Below are 14,857 nucleotides of genomic sequence, written 5' to 3'. Positions count from 1 at the left end.
TATGATTTTAGTCAATTTGATTTGTTAATGGCTGCGTTTGGTAACAAGCGGATACACCAGCTTTTAGTGGATTGATGGTAAATTTAGAGGTTTGATTGGTCAATCCACTAATTGGGGTGTTTGGTAAACAGAGATTTGTATGAGCGGATTTTGCCTAAACCTCCATTTTAGAATACGCTCCAAATACCAACGTTTTCGGAAGGAGGATTTGGTATTATTGCTGAATTACCATTCATGCCCATCATTTTGAACAGCCATTGAAGTTAACTACTCTTCATAGAAAATATATGGAAATGAGAAATTCAGAAATTCCAGCAACATAATTAAAGCACATAATTGACGATAAATTAATATATAGGAATAAATATTGAGGGAAATTTGCTCTTACTTGAATGGATGTAATTCTTTTGATAAATAAAAAAATTTGAGGGAAAACAAATATTTGTAGACGAAGAATTCGTTTACTGATTGCCAAAAAAAAATCCCAATAAAAAACAAAATTACAAGTGAAATACATGTATAAATTATTATTTAAGAAATAATATGAAGGTTACAGACTATTAAGTTGCTTCTCCTACCTCCAACTTCTGTTGCATATTGAGTTCCATTGTAAGTTTGTAACCATGAAATCTGATTTGTAATCATTAATATTTTTGGAAATAAATCATGGAGAATTTTAAGAGGAGATCGGGAGATGAAGATGATCAAGAGTAAGTATTAATGGAAATTTGAGGAGGTCAAAAGTTGGGAATTTTGATGGTGGGTTTTTGAAGAAATTGAACAAAAATGGAGGAGGGTGGTTTTTCATTTGGCGATGGAAATAAGGTGGGAGAAGGAGGTGGGTTCTAATTTATTTATTTTCTCTTTTGTGATTTTTTTTCCTTTTTGGGTATATGGGTTTACCTTTATTTTGGAAATATTATGATTCTTAGAGAAGATGGAAAAAGGTGATTATATACTTCTTTATTTTGTGATTATAAATTTGTACTTACTTACAACCCTTTACATTTTAAGCAAAAATTTTAAAAAATAATATTACAAAAGATCAATGTCCAAAATTGTCATTTTGCACAATGGAATAGTAAAAAACCTTTAAGAAACCTCTAATTGTTACCAAACATATTTATATAATCAGCTAGTCAAATCCGCAGTCAAATCTGCTAAACAAAAAGGTAATCCGCTAACTGCTAATGTGAACAGTAAACAGCTAAACGCTAACCTCTAGTTACCAAACAGGGCCAATATGTCATGTATTGCTTTGATTTTGGAGCCTCATTAATGAAGCTTAGTAAAACTTTTGAGGTATAGCAAACTGAAGAGCAGCGGTTTCAGCAGATTTTTTTTAATTTTATGTTTAAGTTACGGTTGTTGTGAAATAGAGAGAAAGAGATAGAGAAATTGGGAGAGAACAACGATGTGTTTTATTCCATGAACAATAGGGTATATATACATACAATATAATAGGGTTTGTTTGGAGAACAATAAACCCTAGATCTAGAATATTCCAGAAATATACTAGGGGTATAATGGGCATCCACATAATATTTCATAACACTCCCCCTTGGATGTCCATTATTGAAGATTATGCCTCGTTAAAACCTTACTAGGAAAACCCCGTGGGATAAAAACCTAGTGAAGGAAAAAGAGTACATCATTCTTCATAATACGCTTGAGATGTTGCCTCATTAAAACCTTACCAGGAAAACCCAGTGGGACAAAACCTTGGTTAAGGGAAAAAGAGTGCAACACGTATTTCTCCCCCTGATGAATACATCAATTGAGATCTTTTGTGCAATCCATCCAATATTGTTGAGTAGCTTCTCAAATGTTGCAGCATGAAGTTCCTTGAAAATTGATTCTCCAAAGTTTAACTTGAATCTTCAATTCTCCACTTGAACAAATGAAGTGAATATCTTTATCACCAATGCTTTGAAAATAATACCTGTAAGATCATTTGTTTTTCTCTTTCTCATTCGATACGTTTGTTTTCGAGTTTCTCGATAACATAATATTTTAGCTTCACCTTAGATAGATACATTTTCTTATACAAAACTTATTCATACATATTGGACATATATACCTTCTTCTGGAGGTCATAAATGGTAGTTTTCAATCAATAATGATCAAAATTTCTTTGGTCATGAAAATACATGATAAATAATAATATCATCGTCCAACTTGGAGGTATAAATATAGCTAATAATGTTATTTATGGTTCTTCTGGACCATGAAATAATATCCATTGGAAGGACATTACATACCTTTATCTTATATTTTAAGATGATTCATATTTGTACAAGAATTCTTCTATGAATAATTGAGTATATGTATTTCATAACTCTTACGTACTCAAACTTCAGGTTGAATTGTCATTTCAAAAACACTCTTTTAAAGTTTTGATAATATCTCATCAATGTTGTGATATTCATATGCAAAACTCACAGGGCTAGATGTTTAAGAACATCATGTATAAGTTCTTCAGGAACTTTTCTTATTTGCATGATTCATAACATACTATTAAATCAATATTATATTTCTTTTGCAACTAATAGCCCAATGAAGCAAGAATCTCCAATGAAGCAAGAATCTCATCTTATAAATTTCCATAAAGTTGCAAATTCGTCTTAACATTCTTTGGATTCATATTTCATATACGACATCATAATAGTTTTGAAACATGTTATATGAAATTATAATTAGATAATTCTACATCATACCATGATAAAATATAAAACAATCTAAATGTATGATAAATGATGCATTTACCTATTAACTACACATGTATATGAAGACTCAAATGCAAAACACTGTACAGTGTGGATATTTCAAATCCATAACTTGTTGGACTTCAGGTCCATGAGCTCATTTGATCATTATAGTTATGTCTACATCGAAACAGACATAGATTTACGATCCCCTATTCAAAATCCATTATTTCTCGCATATGCATTATATTTCGGTTCCATCATCTACCGGTATCATCAAAAATTTTCAACATATACTTTGCATGCTATTTATCAATTATATCTGAATACTTATTCAATAGGTAACATTCATTTTTCCTCACGGGCCATCTATTATTGTTCAGATATCTATACCACTTCAAAGGTATTTCATACACTATATAATTAATAGTGTTTACTTTATTTTCAAAAATATCATCAACTGCATTATCTTGCCATCCTTTTCATATAATCACTATGTTGGAACCGTATATATAATCTACACTTCAGGTGTATATATTTAAATAAATATTGACAAGATATATAATTCTCAACACTTAATATATGTAACATCGAGCACTATGACTGTCATATACCTTTATGTCTCTAGACATTATAAAACTTAACATAATTAAGTCATAGATATTTATGTCCAAACATACTTCGAGGACATAAAGTTGGCATGTACACTTTCTCATATGGGGATCAATTTACTATCTTTCAATTTTGCCAACTTATTTTTGCTCGTCTCCCCCTAAGTTGGGAAAATATTTTCAATATGTTATGGGGCATAAAGTTTCACCAACTAATATACTTTTCAACGTGTATTTTGATAAATATTACATACTTTTGTTCTCTTCTGGAGACCAACATTGATTATGGGGAGTAGATATAATATGCAGTTGTTTTCTTCATACTTTCTCTTTTCGTGCTGACGTATGATTGCCCCAATCAAGAGATTTATGATGCTTATTTATAATACTTAAATCAATCACAAAAACACTTGTAAACTTATTGGTGATCTTCAAGTCTCCTACTACCATTCTGGTGAACTTCGGGTCACTTACTATCATGGTGAACTTTAAATCACCTATCATTATACAATTTTTTCAAAATCATTAATATCTCTTGTATTTATTTTCTCAATCGATTCATTATAACTATTTGATTGAAATACAACTCAACCTCATCATTTCGTCCTGCCTTTGAATATATACAACATATGAGGGAGTGTCAGCACATAAAATTTTATTTGACAAGAATTTTCAAATTCTCATAACGGGTGTTCTTAAACCCGGATGGCCTGGATTATCACACCATGCGTATATAATATCTTATAAAATATTTCATTCGATAACTGCTGGTTATCTTCTCAAAGTGATCACTATAGTTATAAAATACTATAATTTGAACATATTGTGATGTGATATAACGACACAAACTGGTGTCTCAATTTTAACGGCAAGACAATCTCAACAAAACTTATGGAAGATAGATGGTACTCTTCAGGAGTATCCATTGCAATTTTGGTACATATCTTCTCCAGAATGTAGTCTTGTACTCATTCTCATAAAGCGAGTCAATAAAATATGAACACATATTTCATATTTGTACCAAATTCAAGATAATTGAATTATAATCTTGATCATATACTACTAATTTTATTATGTTGAAAGCTATCTCCCCCTAATCCTTGCATGTATATAAATTTGATTCGGAGGGCGTGCTACAATGTCTATTAGACATATATTTTCATTATCTCCATACACCATGTTTATCTATAATTTATTCCCTTTTGATGAGTGTTAATAAAGCTCAACGAGATGTTTTGGTGCAATGGGCCCAATATTATTATTTTTTCTCCGCAACCAACCCAAAAAATATAAAATTTGAGTTTTCTCATCATTAACTTTTACATACTTTTCATCACTTCAATCCCACTTCTGGTGTATATGTGTATTTTAAAGTTACACTCATACTCATTTATTCCGCCATGACTATGTCGTATTTACTTTTACATTGTCGGTCATGAGCCTCATGACTACTGGCATGAACTTTACCATTTTATTCATACAATATCTCATTCACTTCTGGGAATGGTTGGCATAGTTAAATGTGATCATATTTTTTCAAGAGTTCGTTATTTTGTTCATCCACCAAAAGAAAATATATGAACTATTTAAAAACTTTCTTAAAACTTTCTCATAATTATCGTGTCTACAAGACAATACTAGTTCCATGAAGAATAGAGCTTATTGGCAACACACTTTCGAAACTACTACAATTTATGTGTCATATTTCCCTTGGACTATATAAGAGGGTTTGCGAGTCTATAATAGTCAAATATTCAGACTTAAGTCATGCACCTCTTTAACTTGTTGTCTTATTTTCTATTTTAGTGACTTCACAAAAACTCAAAGCACATATGTTGATATGTGTATTTTAGCATCTAAGACCATTTATAAATACGGCATTTTTCAAAAAAAATAACACCCACAAATTCGTGTTTTTCTAGGTTTTATAGTACAAAATCAAGTGGATCACAAAAATATCAATTGACAAATATTTATAATGTAGTAAATATAAATTCCACATGAAACTTTCACCCTTTCAAATAAATTAACTTAATAATAGATTTGGTTCACCTTCTCATAATACTATACAAGATGTAAGAAAAGATATTGATCATTTCTATCGGGGATGATGATAATAAATGGATTAATAAATAATTCACGCAGTATTATATAGATCTTCTACCAAAATAGTTAGTAGTTACTTGAATAATCGAATGTCCCAAATACCAATTCACAACTTATTTCACATATCACAACGATCTTATATTTAATCGATCAAATACTCTATATGCATGAACCAACCGTATGATCCAAGGAATATAATAAGCATAGTCCTTGGTGGACTAAAATAACAATGCGCTACAACATCTATATTTATGTTCAAAAATTATTAAGTATATATCTCATTTATAAATACCAAATCAAGTTTGACCTAACTTTTAATAATAAAACCCAAACAACAAATTTCATAACAAAACTGTAATCAAATAGATTTATATCACAAACCATGACATGTGTACAAAATATGGAATCAATCAACTCGATCAATCCTTTATACATTATGTAGCAAGTGACAATGCTAAACTTATATATTGATCAAAACAATGTCATTATTTAAAATTCAAGACACATGTTAGCAAAGTAAATAACCACATTAGAATTTACCGTCTATGATCATGTATAAAAATAAATTATTCAATAATCTATTATGCAAAAATATCATTAGTAATTTTGTACTCGACAATGCTTAAAAACATAGATGCATTTATCACTAAAAAAAAATATTAAATAATGTACACCTTTACACTTATGATATATATATTGATCAAATAGTAATTAAATATCGTAGTTTAACGAAATCATAAAGTAGCGATTAGAAGAATTTAAGTCAGAAAAGTAATATTCTTAAAATCACTTTACATATACCCGAATCATGTCCAACATAAAACTATCAAGGAGTAATTTAATATAAAGCCAACCGAAAAATTAAAAATTAGGCTTTCATAAGATCAAATAGATTGATGCCGTAATCAACCTTTCCCTTGAAATCATGTTATAGGACATTACAAATTCTATAGGACAAGTGTGGGTATTAATCGAAACATATGATATAGGACAAAGCTATATTAAATACCAATTGAGGTTGGCATGAGTGGTTAAGGGCCTCTTGCTCCTTAACCAAGGTCTCGGGTTCGAGCCTTGGGAATGGAAAAAATCTCAACTGGGAGGGATGCTGCCCATCGAGGTACCCATGCAAACTCCCACGGGTAAATACCAATTGAGGTTGGCATGAGTGGTTAAGGGCCTCTTGCTCCTTAACCAAGATCTCGGGTTCGAGCCTTGGGAATGGAAAAAATCTCAACTGGGAGGGATGCTGCCCATCGAGGTACCCATGCAAACTCCCACGGGAGATTACCTCGCCGAAGGTGGTGGGAACTCCTCGTAGTAGAACCAAAAAAAAAAAAACAAAGCTATATTAATTAAAACCAATATTCACCAACTCAAAGAATAAAAGTTGCATCGCAATAGAATCGTATTAACATAAAGGAACCCCATGAACTTTGTTTATAAATACTAGCAGTAGACACAACCACATTAGACCAACATTCAAAAGATACTCATGTTAAATTTTTAGATTACCTTCATATGGGTATGCAGAAATTAAAATAACTCAAATCATGAACAAACAATTCCCACCAAATTTAGTATACTTGTGAGAAAATAAATCAATTTAATAAAAAACCGTATAACTCAAAACAAATCAATCTAATTGAAGGATTATATAATTACCCGTAAATTAATGTACACAAAAAAATGAAGTACCTTGAATGAAGAACACCTCATGCCTCCACCTAAATTAATCAATGCAATTGCAAGAAGCTCGTGTTAGTCCTCTCTTTTCTCTGCTATAACCAGTCTTTCTCTAATTTAATTGCTTGAAGTAGAGGATGAAGGATGGAGTATTTCAATGGAGAAGAGAGAAGAAGAAAGTCGGCTGGTGAAGTTAATGTTTCGACAATGACGATTAGTTATCCTCAATGACATAAATGACTTCCTTTGTTTCTTGTTTATTCAGTCGGCTAGGGTTTGGTGCTGATAACGTGTTGTGAAATAGAGAGAAAGAGATAGAGAAATTGGGAGAGAACAACTATGTGTTTTATTCCATGAACAATAGGGTATATATACATACAATATAATAGGGTTTGTTTGGAGAACAATAAACCCTAGATCTAGAATATTCCAGAAATATACTAGGGGTATAATGGGCATCCACATAATATTTCATAACTTCGGTTAATTAACAAGTACTTTTAAAAAAATATTATTATCGAATAATTGGATGGACATGATTAGTCTCCAAAATTTAAATGATTGAGATTGAAAACATTACAATAGCTACATTTTTTTGTAACTATTGAAAAACCTTCCTATATTTAACTGGAATATTTATCTATTAAAAGTAATGCGTTATTAATAAATCTTGAACGTACTCATTTAATCATGTAATATGAAAATTTCTCTTTAATATGTATTAGATATTTTAGATTTTAAATATGATAATTTGACCAAAATATTTGATATGCTTAATATGTTAAATTTACCCAAATATTGGTTAAATATATTTTCTACAATTGATATGTCGATTTGACTAAAATATTACCAAAATCGTATAATATTGTAATATTTTATAATATTTTTTCCATATGTAACAGTTTATATATAAGAGAGAGAAAATAAAACAATTAATAAAGTAGATAAGTTTTTTAGGAAAGAGTTTTTTGGCGGGAAAATTTTGCACCAAAAAATGACATGTGTCATTTATGGTGTATGTTTTAGTATAATGTACGGAGTATTAGATAAGATTATGAAGAAATTTAATCACCATAAACATATTGTTGTTACTATTTTTGGGTGTAATATGATTTTGATTTAAATTATACGATTTATATAGTTAAATTTGACAGTATGTAAAATTGTGTATGATGATTTGTTAATTTGTGTGCATATTTTGTATTTTTATTCATATATGGATATATTTATTACAGTTTTTCAATGAAATGTCCCCGAGCTTTGAACAAATTCACCAAGTGCCCCTGGCGTTCCATAATACATAAAATACACCTAAAATAAAACTTAATACACCAAACACCCTTGTTGACGCCATCAACCCTAATTAACTCAATGAACACATAATTAATCCACTAACCTCTAATTAACATACCCATCAACCCATTTTTTTTTACTTTTTCCTTTTTTCTCCTCCTTTCTTCTTCCCTTGCCTTTACTCAGCTGCCCACCCTGTTGCTGCCTTTGTTCTCTCCTCTATCACAACCAACAACCTCCTCCACCGCCCGTATCTCTCCTCTCTCACACCGCTTTCATTGCTTCGTTGTTGCTCGCTTGCTTCGTTGCTGCTCGCCGGAAAAGACCAACCACCACCACGTACCATCGTTAAAGGTAAGCTCAAGATTTCTCACTCCTCCATGCCTCAACCTCCCCAAATCCCCAATTTTCCAGTTCGACTCCCCAATTGAATTTGCTTACCCCGAATCGCAGCACTGCGATACTTGGTTGAATAAGTATTACAACACGTCTTCTGTGTGATCAGCTACACAATCAACTTGATGGCGTGACACGCGCAACTATTATGGAGAAGGTTATTGACTGGTGTTATTTAACTTTCTATGTTGGTATTAATTATACATTGTATTCGTCGTTACTTTTCTTGTTTTACTGCAATTTTTCAATTTCGTGTTAGAGGTTCCTTGTATAGGATGATATTACTTGATTTTCTATGCTGGTGTTACTTATACATTATATTCGTTGTTACATTTCTTGTTTTATTGCAGTTTTATGTTAGATGTTCCTTGTATAGACTGGTGTGCTTGACTTTCTAGGTTGGTTTTACTTATACATGTATTCGCGATTACTTTTCTTGTTTTATGGTAGTTTCTTCAATTTCATGTTAGAGGCTCCTTATATAATAGGGTTACTTATACATTGTATTCGTTGTTACTTTTCTTGTTTTATTGTAGGTTCTTCAATTTCATGTTAGAGGTTTTTGGTATAGACTGATATTACTTGATTTTCTGTGTTGGTGTTACTTTAATTAATGCAGTTTATTCAATTTCATGTTAGAGGTTTCTTGTATAAACTGGTGCTCATTGACTTTCTATGCCGGTGTTACTTGTACACTGTATTCGCAGTTAATTTTCTTGTTTTAATGCAGTTCATGTTAGAGGTTCCTTGTATTAACACCAACACGCCAGTTGATAGTGTGGCTGGTCACTTATAAGACTTGAGAATTGAATTAAGAGTAATTGGGGTATTAAATTTTGTTTTAGAGACATTTTATGTATTATGGAAACCCGATGGGTAAATTTGTTCAAAACTCAGGGGAATTTCATGAAAAAACCCGTATTTATCATGCAAATTATTCAAAATATAGCGTTTTAAAATCTCTCAAACTCATTGGGTCGACCTGAACCTGAAAGTTTGGATCATGAACAAGCATTTGTAAAATCCTACCCGAATTTACTTATGAATTATAAACCGACCCGACCAACCCGTTTGACAGATATAGTAGGCTTTATGGTCGATCTGACACGAGTGAACTTGACCCAAGGTATTAAAGCATGAGCAGTGGTGAATTTCTAGTGACTCACCCATGAGCAGTGGTGAGTTTCTAGTGACTCACAACACCTTCTCTCCTCTTTGTGGATAAACTCACCATTATTGATGGTGCCCCATAACATCCCCATGGTATGAGGTTATAGTGACCGTTGGGTCACTAACAACCTAGGTTCACAAGACACGTCACCGACTCACCCTACTTGCTTGATTTTTTTCTGTCCATCTCCACCCATTTCATCTTACATAATTGATAAATTTAGAAGAAAGATAATTGTGAAAATGATCACCATTGTAGGAACCTATAAAAGATAACTCATAATAATGACTCGAGATAGTGAAAGGTGATGTTGAAGATGATAGAGATATTAGGTTTGTGAACAACCTCACCATTGCTCGTGCTCTTAAGCACGAGAAAATGACCTTGAACATATAACATCCAAAAACTGAGCTTAATATATATAGGACTCAACTGAAACTTTCGTCAAATTCTTTGTACATTTCGTTGGCAGCACAAAACAGAGGACAAAATATACTAGAAATCAATACAGATCGAATGTGTATCTGATCTAATTCCAGGCTGATACCGATTTTCTAGCAAACAAGGTTTGTTTCAGCCATATTAATACATCTAATTACATACATATACCAAGAAAAAGGCCTAAAGAAAATAGAGAAACCTCAATAATTTACCTGATTCAAACTCAAAAAATACCATGTACCACAAATGTGTGACTAACTTCAACCAAAGATTATAAGACCAAAGCTAATAGAGAGAAACTATGAACAATAAACTTCTTTTCCCGAGTGTAACGCGCAATTTAAAGGTTCTCAATAGCGCGTTAAACTTTCATGAAAACACCGAAATCATAATGAAGTACTCAAGAAGCCAATATCGAGAATAAATCACAGCATTACCGAAAAAATGGAAGATTCAGAAAACAAATGTAGTAGACAAGAAAAGGAGCACAATAGATCATATGAAAATTCTATTATCCAACTACATTAACAAAAACCTTGACATTGTATCTAACATAAGCCCGGCAAAACTAAGTTGTTGTACAATAGGTTGATAACAATTGCTAGCTACACAACTGAAATCTCTAATAACACAACTAGTGTGTACTTCTAGTTTTCTTAGTTCTTGGCCTTTTTGGGAACACGGTAAGCACCGACAACGCAAGCATGGTCACGCTCAAATGGCTCAAGGGTTACCTGCTCCATAGGCTTGAACTGGTCTTGTTGTAGCTTCTTCACTTCTGCAGCAAAGACGGCTTCGGCTGGACTTGTTGAATCAATACAGTTAGCCTTGATTGAAATAACAAAGTGGCCGCCAGCCTTTAGGAAATATGATGCGTTTAGTGCCAAAATCCTAGCCTGCATGAATGGAAAACAGATTGAAATGAGGATGAGTAACATTTGTTTATGCCAAACCAATAACACAAGCATTAATTTGTTTATCGCAACATTTCTCAGATAACCATAGGGAGTATGATAAATAAATGAAGCCAACATTTCCCAGAAAGATATACTTACTGCTGATGATAGTACAATAATAATAAATTAATCGTATCTCACTGTTTTATAGAGGAGACTTCAAAGAAGAAGAGGGATTAAGTTCTAGTCAAAGGTCCAGAATTCATTTCCAAACTCTGATGAATATATACTATTCGGCACAGCTACTGAAAGTTGAAGACAATCAAAATATACTCCAAAAGCATTGTTTTAAAAGAAAATTATAAAAGCACTTGTGTAGTATTGGGGAATCATTCGAATCAATGTTGAAAGGAATTAGTTGATTCCCAAATACTATGCAAGGGACGAGTTATAATTCACCAAAGCAAGCACAATTTTGGAACCAATGACATAAATCTAGTGCTAGGTGAAAAATCAAAAACACTACAAACCTATTAAGTTAAAAAATAAGCTTGGTGTATCAGATAGTCGGAGTTCACATCACACATTAAGTCTTGAAGGGGAATCCGATAAACTCATCAGATACCAAGAGTTAAGTTTAAATCAATTATAAAGACTTGAATAACACTGTAAAAACTCAAAGTTCAGAACACAGAAATAAATAAAAACAATTGAAAAAAATGACGCATCAGATAGTCGGAGTTTACATCACCCATGAAGTCTTGAAGGGGAATCCGATAAACTCATCAGATACCAAGAGTTTAGTTAAAATCAATTATAAAGACTTGAATAACACTGTAAATACGAGTTCAAAAAACAGAAATAAATAAAAAATAATTAAAAACAAAAGTTTGGCGCATCAGATAGTCGGAGTTTACATCACCCATGAAGTCTTGAAGGGGAATCCGATAAAACTCATCATGTGCTTGATTTAATAATAATAGGCAACATTAAAAAGGAAATTAAGACTTAAAACTCTAAATTAGAAAAGCTTGAGTCAAAACTAAAGAACCTTTTTTCACAGTGGAAACCAAAAAACACTAATGTGTCAAAAAAAATTCAAATGAACCATTTTTTTTAATACTTGGAATCTATAGCCACCCATTTAATAAAAACAATTTATAATAAGGAAGAAAACAAATATCAAAAGAACAAACCCAACTAAAAAAGAATGATGTAAAGCCAGCTAAATTTGACAAAAGAAACAAGACCTGATCAGGTTGGGCAACATCAGAAAAGATAACATCAACCATGCCAACTAGCATTCTGTATTTTGCAGGATGCCTAGCATCTTCAATAATAGGGATGACATTTGTTCTTTTCTTTGCCATGTTAACTAAATCTCTACCACTCCTGTGAGAAAATTCAACTGCATAAACACATCCCTCCTGCAAAAAAAATTCGATCAAATCCGAAACCACAATAAGAATTCATATTTCTAAGTTACTTTACAACACAAATGCAACTTACAGGGCCAACAAGATCAGAAACATGAGACACAGTTGTTCCAGAAGCAGCACCAAGATACAAGACCTTGGCTCCAGGTTGCTGGAATTAAACAGAAAATGAATTCACCACCAGTTAGAAATAACAAACACAAACATAAAAGATTTGTGAATATTACTCTTGCAATGAATACTTACAATCCAAATGTTATCAACACCACCAAGAATGGCCGCTGCCAACTTTGATCTGAAGGGATTCCAAACCCTGTACTCAATCTTGGTTCCATCTTCTTGCTGTATAATGTAAAATACAATTTAATAATAAAGCAATATAAAACCCTTCTTCAATTGAATAACACAGTTTAATCACACTGACAAAGAATCTCACTCAGCAGATTACAATCCCAGAAAAACTACAAGAAAACCAGAATACTATTCTACCAAGACTCTCCATTTCACCTAGACTACCCATGACTGAACCACACAATTGGAAATCACATAATCATTTCATTTATTTGAGCTAACACTATTACTTCCACCCTTCATTCATCCTCTATTTCTACCCCAACCTCCTCATATTCAACACTAGTCAAAGACTAATTTCAATTACTGAAAACAAAAGGATGTAGCATCGTTTACTGAACCTGCCATCATAGAGAAAACTCAAGTGGTTCACCCAATAACAATGCACAACTAATTTCCCTGATGGTTACGAGAGACCTATTCACATTAAGGCAATAGGACCCTGCTTTTATCACCAGGTTAAACAATAAAACAACCTTTTATAACGAATAAACTATGGAATTTTAATCTCTCATTCTTATTAGACAAAGCTAAATAAATAAACTGGTTAAGGGAAGGGAACATCCAAACCATTATCGCAGAAGCTTAAACAGAACAAGAATAACACATTCCAACCCTAAACCAGCTTCTTCTTGCTCAAAAATTGGATTAACAAACTAACTTTACTTCTCAAACTAAGTTCATGAACACTAGACAAACACAGACATTAACATTAACATTTACATTTATACACATTCCAGCATTAACATTTAATTACTAATATACACTTATTTCAGCATTAACATTTAATTACCAATTAAAACAATATAGACATTCAAATTAAATCGAAAAGTTCACAACTTAAAATGATAAACAAGTTACCGGAACAGAGATTCTCTTCTCGTTGTAGACAGATTCACCGGGAACCATGTTTTTAGTAACAAGAGCATCTTCTTTCCCCTTTGCAATGAACACACCCTTGTGCCTGTGTGGCTCTACAATCACCTTACTTCCACCCTTCATTCCTCCGCCTCTTCCTCCACCTCTTCCGCCACCTCGGCTTCCTCCTCTTCCACGACCTCTGTCACCGCGCCCACCGCCGAATCCTCCACGGGGCTTTGAGATACCACCGCGTGCGCTAAGTGCGCCACCTCGGCCACCACTTCGTCCACCGCTGAATCCACCACCTCGGCCGCCACCGAATCCTCTTCCTCCTGTAATAAAGATTTACTCATTATTAGCAACAAATTCTCAACTAAAAAGAGCAAAACGAAAGCTCAATTTGAAAACTACAGACTGAAAATACTTTTGAAAAATCAAATAAAAATGGTGGAAGAAGTTATGGCAATATGCGATTTACCTCCTCTTCCTCCTGGTGGCGCCATCTTCAACTAAGCAAAATTGCAGAGAAGAGAGAGAAAGGAGTGAATTAGGGTTTAAGGAAAATGTGCAGTCGAGAGTTGAAGAAGACGAATAGGGTTTATAAATTTGTTATAAAGGATGGGCGGATTTTTTTTTTTAGGGTTTAGGGTTTGAGGTTTGACATATTGGGGTGGGAGGACGATTTTACCCTTAATGGGCCTAGACTTGTTATTGGGTTTTGGTTTGTTTTAACTTTCAACTAAGATGGCCGTCTTTTGAGATTTGGACTTTAACCCATATTGTTTAGATGTTTAACTCTATGTATGTAAATTACTAAATTGTATGGTTAAAGATTTCTTAGGGGAGGACTATATTATTGATAGGTCATACGACATCTATAATCGAACTTCGGATATTAAGGCCA

The 14,857-nt window shown here is 32.8% G+C and overlaps 1 protein-coding gene and 4 non-coding genes across 5 annotated transcripts; all 5 read right to left on the bottom strand.

The window, feature by feature from the left end:
• Window positions 1–10,823: 10,823 nt before the first annotated feature.
• LOC110784135 (rRNA 2'-O-methyltransferase fibrillarin 1) lies at window positions 10,824–14,590 on the bottom strand. The gene is made up of 6 exons (XM_021988553.2): window positions 14,432–14,590; window positions 13,954–14,285; window positions 12,988–13,083; window positions 12,815–12,892; window positions 12,556–12,732; window positions 10,824–11,305 (listed from the first exon to the last, which is right to left on the bottom strand). Exons 1-6 carry the CDS (start codon window positions 14,454–14,456, stop codon window positions 11,066–11,068), a joined length of 948 nt encoding a protein of 315 aa, XP_021844245.1. The 5' UTR covers window positions 14,457–14,590; the 3' UTR covers window positions 10,824–11,065.
• LOC130471191 (small nucleolar RNA snoR60) lies at window positions 11,861–11,932 on the bottom strand. The gene has a single exon (XR_008931852.1). It is a non-coding gene; the product is annotated as a small nucleolar RNA snoR60 (small nucleolar RNA).
• On the bottom strand, window positions 12,029–12,100 carry LOC130471190 (small nucleolar RNA snoR60). The gene has a single exon (XR_008931851.1). It is a non-coding gene; the product is annotated as a small nucleolar RNA snoR60 (small nucleolar RNA).
• On the bottom strand, window positions 12,200–12,272 carry LOC130471189 (small nucleolar RNA snoR60). Its single transcript, XR_008931850.1, has one exon. It is a non-coding gene; the product is annotated as a small nucleolar RNA snoR60 (small nucleolar RNA).
• On the bottom strand, window positions 13,411–13,544 carry LOC130471216 (small nucleolar RNA snoR74). Its single transcript, XR_008931877.1, has one exon. It is a non-coding gene; the product is annotated as a small nucleolar RNA snoR74 (small nucleolar RNA).
• Window positions 14,591–14,857: the final 267 nt, after the last annotated feature.

The sequence above is a fragment of the Spinacia oleracea genome, chromosome 3 (genome assembly GCF_020520425.1).
Source record: "Spinacia oleracea cultivar Varoflay chromosome 3, BTI_SOV_V1, whole genome shotgun sequence".
Classification (NCBI taxonomy): Eukaryota; Viridiplantae; Streptophyta; class Magnoliopsida; order Caryophyllales; family Amaranthaceae; genus Spinacia; species Spinacia oleracea.
The sequence above is the reverse complement of the archived record's forward strand: the minus strand, read 5'-3'. Positions and strand labels throughout refer to the sequence as shown.

Bases quoted from the DNA above. Each gene is read 5' to 3' on its own strand.
- LOC110784135 (XM_021988553.2), bottom strand. From the start codon at position 14,456: ATGGCGCCACCAGGAGGAAGAGGAG. The intron at 12,893-12,987 runs GTAAGTATTCAT...GTTTAATTCCAG, and splicing joins GTGTTGATAACATTTGGATT to CAACCTGGAGCCAAGGTCTT. The intron at 11,306-12,555 runs GTCTTGTTTCTT...CCATTCATGCAG, and splicing joins ATGTTGCCCAACCTGATCAG to GCTAGGATTTTGGCACTAAA.